The 9,809-nt window shown below is 52.1% G+C and overlaps 2 protein-coding genes across 2 annotated transcripts; one reads left to right on the plus strand and one right to left on the minus strand.

Annotated features, from left to right (window-relative positions):
• Positions 1 to 2,885, plus strand: RhiXN_01161 (leukotriene-A4 hydrolase; the record flags this gene model as incomplete). Its single annotated transcript, XM_043320980.1, has 15 exons — positions 1 to 155; positions 218 to 275; positions 334 to 528; positions 634 to 664; positions 724 to 743; positions 805 to 936; positions 1,003 to 1,160; positions 1,231 to 1,324; positions 1,389 to 1,419; positions 1,474 to 1,586; positions 1,659 to 2,057; positions 2,117 to 2,143; positions 2,212 to 2,356; positions 2,438 to 2,790; positions 2,865 to 2,885. 15 exons carry the CDS (start codon positions 1 to 3, stop codon positions 2,883 to 2,885), a joined length of 1,932 nt encoding a protein of 643 aa, XP_043179992.1.
• Positions 2,886 to 3,486: 601 nt separating this feature from the next.
• RhiXN_01162 (C2H2 zinc finger) lies at positions 3,487 to 7,857 on the minus strand (the record flags this gene model as incomplete). The annotated part of the gene is made up of 4 exons (XM_043320981.1): positions 3,487 to 5,034; positions 7,128 to 7,207; positions 7,264 to 7,433; positions 7,481 to 7,857. The coding sequence occupies 4 exons, from the start codon at positions 7,855 to 7,857 to the stop codon at positions 3,487 to 3,489; spliced, it is 2,175 nt and encodes a 724-aa protein (XP_043179993.1).
• Between the last annotated feature and the right edge of the window lie 1,952 nt (positions 7,858 to 9,809).

The following is a 9,809-nucleotide window of genomic DNA, read 5'->3' on the forward strand; positions in this document are numbered from 1 at the left end:
ATGGTGACGCTTGATCCAGCAACCCAGTCCAACTATGCAGAAATCACAACAAAGCACGTTCATTTTGATTGGACAATCGATTGGAAACAGCGCATTATTTCGGGTTCGGCCACCCACGATTTGGTTGCAAACCAAGATAACGTTAAGTCGGTCATGTAAGTCAACCTTGCTGTCTGTACTACGATGTGCCTTGGCCTATTGGCGATGTGGCGTATAGATTTGATACTTCATATTTGGGGATAACTGGCGTTGAAGTCGGTGGTGTTGCTACAAAGGTACTGCTACTTAATTTGTGGCGAGTCCGAATTAAATTAACCGGAGCCTTTGGCTTAGTATGATTTGGGGGAACGCCACCCCGTCATGGGTAGCGCACTTGCGATCTCGCTGCCCTCCGCGTTACAGAAGGGAGACCAGGTTGTGCTTCGGATCGATTACAGTACTACAACTCAGTGCACGGCTATTGGTTGGTTGGACAAGGAACAAACCTCTGGAAAGAAATTTGACTATTTGTTCTCTCAATGCCAGGCGGTGAGAACTCTCCTCACCCGGTGGTTTCCCCGCTTTCTTACCCCTGTGTCTATATTATGCGCTGCTTACCGTTGTGGTGTCCGACTCAATCCGATCTTGGTTTAGATCCATGCGCGCTCTCTCGCGCCGTTGCAAGGTCAGTTCAATAAATAGAGATATAAGCCTATGGTTTAATTAACAAGTTCGGTTTCGAAGACACGTCCTCCGTTAAGATTGTGAGTTGGGTTTGACCTGGATTGACAACATAGCCCAAGTCGCCTATATTCGGGATTTCAGACGTACAGCGCGAACATAACGTCCATTTTGCCGGTACTGATGTCAGCCCTCCGTCTTTCTCCGCCTTCCGACGGTCCGGCGCACGAGGGCAAAAAAGTTGGGGTAGAATCCGTAAAATATCAATACAATCAGGTAATTGATGCAGAACTTTGATTCCTGACGCTTATGGCTAATCACATATTTGACAACGTGCTCAAGCCTATATCTATACCTTCCTATCTTATCGCTATCGCATCTGGAAACGTGGTTTACAAGCCGTTTGCACCTGTTCCGGGTCGCCCGTGGAAGACAGGTGTATGGACTGAGCCCGAACAAATGGATGCAGCCTTTTGGGAGTTTAGCAAGGATACCTCCAGGTAAATTGGACTGTGATGGCGCCGCCGGCTTGTTGCGGTTTACGCCTAACCTCCGCTGAACAACCGATAGTTATGTCCTCGAGGCGGAGAAGATACTTACACCATACGAATTTGGCGTGTACGATTTGTTAGTACTCCCACCATCATTCCCTTATGGTGGAATGGTACGTTTCCTTTTCCAGTAAATTTAGCGTAGACTAGCGTAGCTCCAATTAATGACAAATACAGGAAAATGCTTGTTTAACATTTGTCACTCCGAGTAAGTGCATCAACCCTGCCCACGATTGCTTAGTCTGAACTTTGTATAATGTAGCATTGCTAGCAGGAGATAGATCGCTTGTTGATGTTGTCGCACACGAAATCGCCCATAGCTGGTTCGGGAATAATGTTTCGTGTGCTGATTCGGGTCATTTCTGGCTGAATGAGGTACGAGCTCCGTACACTACATGACATTATTGCCACCCAGCCTTGCACTAACCACGCTATCACTCACGCTAGGGCTGGACCACATACACTGAGCGTCTGTTGCAGAGGGCGCTCCATGGACCGGCAGAACGCGACTTTTCATATATAATCGGAGAGAAGGCTATGATTGACGCTCTCGAAGAATACAGTGATCGACCCAAGTTCCAGCGGCTTGTGATCGACTATGCGTACGGTGATGATCCAGATGACGCATATAGCTCGGTCCCATACGAAAAAGGGTCCAACTTCTTGTTGTACCTCGAACGTTTATTGGGAGGTCTAGATGTATTTCTACCTTACGCACGGGACTATGTTAACACGTTCCGGGGGCGGTCCATTCGTACGGACGAATGGAAGACCCACTTGTTTGCATATTTCGAGAAGCACGGAGGTGAGGATAAGCTGAAATTGTTGAATTCTGTGGACTGGCAGGTTCGCCTCATTTTTCTCTTTGTTCGAATGACCGGCTCACTTTGTATTCCGTATCTTAGGCGTGGCTCTATGGGGAAGGCACGAAGGTTCGCCCCCTTACTTCTTCCGGCCAGTCAGTTCCCCGCTCACAATTTACCCGTCGATTGGCATTTAGCTGCCGGCGAAGATAGAATATGATACCACGCTCGCTGAGAAGGCCTATCAGCTTGCCGCAAAATGGGATGAATCCCGTGGGGCCGAGGCCGGTAGCCTACCGTTTTCTGCAAAAGACTTGCAAGAATTTAGCTCGAACCAAACAGGTGAGCCGTACTATGCCTGATGAGTCTCTCATGAGATCATGATTTACTCATGATCCGTGCGTGTGTGTATGTGTACCTCAGTCGTATTCTTGGAACGCTTGCAGAGATATGATCCCTTGCCCGCCTCACACATCAGGTTCCTTGGAGACGAGTACAGCCTGGACACCACCATGAACGCTGAAATTCGGCTGCGTTGGTACGCGCTCGCACTTTCAGCCCAAGCACCAGCTCCTTCAGAATGGTCCACTCGAGCGGCCGAGTGGGTCGTTGGAGGTGGCAAAGCAGTTGATGCGGGCAAAGGGGTCCAGGGGCGAATGAAATTCTGCCGGCCTACTTTTCGTGCCATTAACAACGTCGTCCCGGCGCTCGCCAAAAGCTCGTTTGAAGCCCACAAGGACGAGTTCCACCCGATCGCTCGGCGCATGATAGCAAAGGTGAGAGTGGCTGAATTAAGCAAGCTCGTGAAATCTGGGATGCACTGACTGCGTTACTGGGACTACCTAACCAGGATATTGGAGCAGAAATGTAGGTACAAGACCGTGGTTCGCGAAGTGAATGCACTATTGTTTGGCCCCCTCGTTGGATATGGTGACGCTGTAATTACATGACGGGGTCGCAGATATAATGAATTACCAACACTGAAATCGGGTAGGAGGGTAACGGAAAGTTTTTGATGGTATGTCAGCCACCCTCTCCATTCTCATTGGAACGTGGACACCCCTCGACTCCGCTCCTTTGGTTCGGAGAGCCTTGTCCAAGCCGCCGAGGCAATTCGTGGCACTTGGTACGGATCCAATAGTATCATTAGTCTTAATTTGGGTACCAGGCCTACGGTTATGTAGCGGGAGGGAGGAGAGGGACATACAAGTACAGCAACGCAGACGGACCAGCGAGAAGGCATGATGGTGTCAATGCGCCTTGACGCGTGCCCAAGAACTGCCATAAACTAATATGAAAACGAATTGATAAAAGTACATGATATAAATTGCATGAGAGCAAGGAGGAAATCACACTGCAGAAAGAACGACATAGGCGGGATAGGAAAACAATGTCCATAGAAAGAAAGAAAAAGAAGAAAAGAAAAGAAAGGACGAAGGGGCCCAAGCTCAGACCGCGAGGGCTATTCGCTGCTAGCTGCGATACCCGGGCTGTGTATTCCATGTGGTCTCCGAGCTTGGCCAGCCATAGGATGTGGAGTCCTGCGCGTGTCTCGGAACCGACACGATTCCGGAGCTCATTGCATAGGGCGCTGAGCGACTGGCATATACGGGATTCCCATACCCATCGTGTTGCTGAGCTTGTTGCTGCTGCTGCTGCTGCTCCGATGGGCTGGGATAAGCTCTCTGGGTTTGATGGAGGTACAACTGCTGCTGCTGAGTTGGTTGTTGCTGCGGCTGTTGCTGTTGAGAGTAAGCAGCGTACCCAGCCGAAGTACTGGCCACATGGCTCTCATGCGGCCCGGCCAGGTCCGTAGAAGACCCCGAGCCGGTATGGTAGGCGTGGTAAGATGGGGTCTCGGCCCCCGCGGCCGACGCCCATTGCGGTTCCGAGTACCCCGTCTGATATGATGATTCCTTGGCCCAGGATGGCTGGCCCATATCGGGCACGACTTCTTCCTGCTTGAGCGGTTGGGTCTCGTAGGATGCCGCGACCAGACCCGAACTGGAGGAATAGTAGGATCCAGAAGCGGTACCAGTACCACCACCACTACCAGTAGGGATGGATGATCCGGCAACAGCTGCTGCATCACCCGTCGTTCCCACACTCGACACATCGTTTGACCCCGCATCATGAAACCCGAGCGCATCGCGCTGCATCTGCGTGTACGTGATGGTCGCGCGGCGCGAGGAAGCCGCGGACGTGACCGACGGGCGCCGGGCGGTGGGGGCAACATACATCCCGGGCACACTCGTAAAGTACGAGCCGGTATCGTGGGAGATGCTACCCGGGGATGAAGTCAGGGGGGTGGCCTGGGACTGGGGGTGGGGGTGGGTGTGCGCGGGGCTATGTGACGACGGGCCGGCCGCGGCCGCGGCATACGGTTGGTTAAACCCGGATTCGGGACGATCGTATCCCGGGCTCGCACTTCCGTATGCCGGAACCGCGCTGAAGCCTGGGTTGAGAGAGTCGTAGGCTGCAGCGCTGGCCGCCTCAAAGTTGGGAATCGCGTTGTTTTGTTTGAATCCAGAGGCGGAGGCGGCGCCAACTTGAACATACCCAGAACTTGGGGCGCTGTAGCCGGTATAGGCGTTATTGAAAGCGGACCCCGATGAATCGTAGGTTCCCTGGGAATACGCGTTTGGTGGAGGGTAGCCGTATGACGATGTTGGATACGCAGAGCTAGAAGGCACCACCACAGGCACCGTCGATCCCGATCCCGAGCGCTCGAGAGAGGGAGGCATCGAGGGCGCTTCGAGCTTTGGAGCAGGGCTATCCACACTCGAACTCGAGCCAGCCCGGTTTGGTCGTCGCGCACCTGGTGCTGGTGCTGCACTACCGATGCTGCCGATGCTGCCTGTGCTGCCGCTCTCGCGCGATACAAGCTTGGGACGAATTGGGACTTCGTGGCCGCGCCGAGGAGCCGTTTCGGCTGCGGGTGCCGGCTGGGGAGGGCAGGTGTCGCCGGGGAACTGGATAAACGAAGTAACGGTCCCGGACGAGTCGGCGCACAAGTCGTCCTCGGACGGATTTAGCACCTTGGCCGATCTTTTTTGGCACAACTTCACGTGTCTTTGACAGTTACTCAATACCTGCAAGCAAAAAGCAAAAGATCAGCATCAAATCTAACGGCATTCAACACGACGGTAATAACAACAAAAAGGAGGATGGAGCCAAATCTCGAACTGGGTTGCCTTGTTGGGAACAGCCCGGGCAGAACGCTTGCACCTTATAACATAAAGCTTATGACCCCACATCAGCAATATCATGAGTTGAATAGCCTCGGAATCCCGGAATACGAGTGTCTGTACCCTGGCCCCCCTTCCCTCGATTGTGTGTCTATAGGCCCCATAACGGGGACCAAGCACAAACGACCCAGAAAAAGCCAAATGCCACTGAGAAAAGTGAACATGTGTATGTGTGGGCGTAAGTGGTGCCACACACGCATACACGACGCGGCGCCGCCGTCCAATCAAAATCCAACGGGTTAACAAAAAAAGACTGCGGGGGCCAATGAGGGAGGGTGGCAAGACCGGATCGAAATCTCCATCAAGCAAGTTGGGTAACGAAGAAAGCACGGCCTGCGGGCGAAAACAAGACTTGAGAGAAAGAAGGACAGTTCCAGGTCAGGCAGGTAAGCCCTGGATAAATGAATATCCGTCCACTAGGCCGCCCTAGGACATACATCGGCGGCCATAGCATGACAGCGATATCCTGGATCTCGCTGGATCCCATCTCTCTCTATCTGTCTCTTCCTCTTCCAATAGCAAACAAGGATATGAAAGATAAAGGAGAAATGGAATCGGAGCAAAGGGGGGGGGGCGCGCAGATGAAACAAGATGAAATTCCGTTACGAAGTGAATGGTCACGGACTCGAACGAAATGAATAAAACCGATTCGAAATGAAACGTAAATTGCACTCGAAAGACGTAGTGCAAACCCGAGTTGGTCGGAAACTCACCGAGAACCGCCGCGAACAGACAGGGCATGCATGGGCTGTTGATTGAATCCAGGTTTGGGGGGGGGGGTTATTGAGGATCAGGGTGGCCAGATCGCGAGGACGCGGCACAAGGGATGGAGCGCCCCGTCCAATGACGCAAGTGGAGCCCACGAGCAAAAAGTGAACAGGGTGTCGATATTGTTGGATTGTTATGGGATTGGGTGGTGTGAATCGATTGCGAATAGAATGGGTATCGATGAGAAGGGAAAGTGTGACGAGGACAGTTCAGGTGCGCCGAATCGAATCCATCATTCAGGAAGAACAATCGGGTAATTAGAGTATGCCCGCAAAGGGGTAGAATAGCAAAGGAAAGAAGATGAAAATATATGGTTAGCACACGGTTTTGTCATAACTGAATCAAAGAGGGGCGAACAAGTGTTCCGTGTGGATTCCGGACCCCTCAGTCTCGGTGGAAAGGTCCGCTCATCGGTCGAATCACAGTCCATTCATGCGCTCAATTGTCACCCACGAAACGGGTACCTCCGATCCCCTTGAAGCACCTTCGTCTCGCATGAGCAACAGACAATCCTCTGATCCAACCCAATCGCACGCGAATGATGACTGGAACCCCTAGAATCTGAATAGAAACAAGACTATCACGTACGTTGTTCACCGGTGTGAGAGCGGATGTGCTACAATAAAAATTCACCAAGTCAGTATGAGGCAAGGAAAGATGACAACATAGCAAAAATGAATCGTGATGGAAGATGTTTTAATTGCGACAACCGGGCTCAACCAAACAAGACCGGTCGTCGCAACGACTCTCAGGCTCCCAACGTAGGACAGTGACAACGAGTGATTGGATCATAGTGGTGCGACCGGAGAAATGTTTTTTTCCCGATTCTAGTGCCGTCCATGCTGGATAGATTTGGAATAGCACAGGTGGGGCGTTGGGGGGGGGGGGGATGACTACGGCCAGAGGCGGGCTGAGGAGAGAAGACTGAAACTGAGGCTCACTGTAACAAGCTGGCAAGGCCTCTGAAATTTCTTGCCACAAGTGGTGCACTCTTGTCGCCGTGGGGCAGGGGAGCGTCTATTCGGCCGTGCTGAGCGCTGTTTTGTTGTTGTCGTTGTCGTTGCAGTCGTTGTTGATGACATATTAGATGGCGATACAGATTGTTCAATGATGGGAGATCGAGCGGGAGGAGAAGACCGCTCCTCGTGTTTTGGGTTGGGGTTTACGGGCCGGACATCTGTACGCGAAACATAAATTAAACAGGTGGAATGAAAGCAAGTGCAAGATACAGACCATGTTCAGGCTGAGATAGGGAATGATCAGTGGAGACATGATCTACCGAGAGGCGTGTGGATACGGTAGCGGGGCTGGAGTTGTTGCTGGAAGATGACCAGGAGAGTGATGGCATTGCGGGAGGTGAGGGTAGAGGCATAGAGCGAGAGGAGAAACGCATGTCAAAGCGACTTGTTTGAGTGAGCGGCGGGACATGGTACTCGCAGCCGATGCTTACCTATTCGATGGGCGAGGGTGGACTCGCGAGGGCGCATTAGCAAACTTTGCCTTGGAGTGTTGGGCACGATTGGGAACCATGGCAGAGAGAGTGAGGTGTGTCAGCTGACCGAGCGAGTCGTCTGTGTCGGACATGAGCAGTTCCGCAAGCTGCAGTTCGGCGCTGTAGTCGATCGCTGGCGGGGGCTGGAAGTGGGGAGCAGGATGTGTGCGAGTGCGTGATGCTAAGGCAGGAGCGGCAAACGATACTGGCGCAAGACGGTCCGTGCGTACAAGTGCTGTATCACTCGCGCCGTACAATTCTAGCTGTTCGTCGGGTCCTGGAAGAGAGGCCTCCTTGGCACCGGGAGGGCCCAAGATGGAACGTCGAGCGTGCATGATATAGGTTCGTCTAAGAGACCGAAGCAAGCAAGGGTGAGGTTGACTTGAAGAAAAGCAGAACCACAATCGGTATATACACAGGAAGATAGTTAGAGTGGCAGCTTTACGCTATTTCAACTGCTCCACTCTCTCGGGTCTGTCTAGTCCAAATACATCCAAGCCCGTTTCCTCACACTTCTTCGACCACTTCCTTGGGTACGGAAACCTCCTCTAGTTACGGATATCGGGCCACTTCTTGAGATTCGTTCAACCCCCAGTGCTCGACCAGCGTGATGACACCAGAACCCTTTTTATCTTACACTCAATAATCCATTTGTATCCCTCGACAACGTGCTCTCTCGCACTTTGCCGTGTCTCCCCCCCCCCCCATCCCCAAGTCTCCGCATGGCAAACTAGAAACCACTCGACCCGGCCACGGTTCTTGCCCGTCGATCAGGTTTTATGACGGCACAACAACTCACTTTGTCTAATTTGTCAATCACAGTCATTTGCAGATCATATGCTTGATGGCGAATAAAACACGAAACCTGTACCTTTTGCCCGTTTGTACATGTCTTTTCCCACCATGACAAGCAATTGCAAGGGGAGAGACGGTATCGAATGTACAGAACAAACTGATCAAGTCTCGTGTACTCGGTTATAACCAATCGGGCCCGCCTCGTGGCTTAAATGAAAATGAGCAAGAAAATACATAAATCCGCAAAATAAAAGAAAAAGAAAAAGAAAAAACCGATAGCACTCAGAGCATGCGAAGACGGCCGCCGGCCAAGGGCATAAATTCCGACGTTTGTCCCTACGCCTCGCACGCCATCGATTAGCGACGTGGTCACCCTAAATCAGATAAACCGTAATGTAGATGTCTCCGAGACAGATCTGGGGGACACATTAAGTAGCTTGCTTCTAATTGTTGCACGTTCGTCCTCTAGCATTCACGCCTCACTGCCCCCCCCCCCCCCGCGGCGAGTATTTGAAGTCTCTTCCCTTGACCTGATTGGTGACTCATGTCTCAATTATTATTGGCCTATTCAATTGTATTCGTTGCAGAGTGTACTACACATGTAATTTTGCCGGGCCACTCTCGGGGCCGACACCGGGGCACCAACCACTTCTTCAAACCCTACACGACCAGACAAATGCGAAATTCCGCCACCCATCCATGCATTATCCATGCTCATGACCTGGCTGGGTCGGTAACGAAAGCATTTAGGTATAGCAAGACAACATTAGGTAATTCAGGCACACCCTCACCCGCTAGGTTACTACAAACAGAAAACAGAATACAAAAGCGCATATATCCTAGCCATGATTGCGTAAGCTTACGCCCAGAGATTTCGATCACCGCGTCGTGTATATGTGTGTGCAGCCCCGCCCTGTCGATCTACCGCCGGAACGTTCATTTTTATTTCTACTAAATTAAGGCCGTGATCTCGGGACCGAGCCCGGCGATATGGCACCCAACATGCGTGCCACAAATAGGCGCTGGGACCATGCCATTCCATGCTAAGTCAACGAGATACGATTCTCATGGCTCATGACTCATGACTCATGGTACAGTTATGGGTGCCCGTTTACATCGTGGGGGGAGAGTGTGTGAAAACACGACGCGGATCGGTTCTGAGACTATACTATACTTTAACGCGAGTTGGGGGCGTGTGCGTTGCGCATTGTGCGTTGTGCGTGTGGTAGGCGTCGATTGGACAGTTTAGGCGTTTCTCAAGTCGATAGGGTCAGCGATCGTGGGTCTTCTGGTCTCGAACTCACCCGCACGCGGTCTAGGAGCAGGTCCCCTCCTCCCCTCAAGCCCTCAAGTACGGCGACTTGTTTATAGAATGCGGAAGGCGGAGGGACAGAGATCCGCATGGAATAACCCACGACCGCTCGGTTCCGAGGTGTCGGGCCAGGGGCGGTATATTTTGGTCATTCCGTCCATCGACCGTTTTGTAGTCCCT

This window comes from Rhizoctonia solani, chromosome 4 (assembly GCF_016906535.1).
Source record: "Rhizoctonia solani chromosome 4, complete sequence".
NCBI classification, from domain to species: Eukaryota; Fungi; Basidiomycota; class Agaricomycetes; order Cantharellales; family Ceratobasidiaceae; genus Rhizoctonia; species Rhizoctonia solani.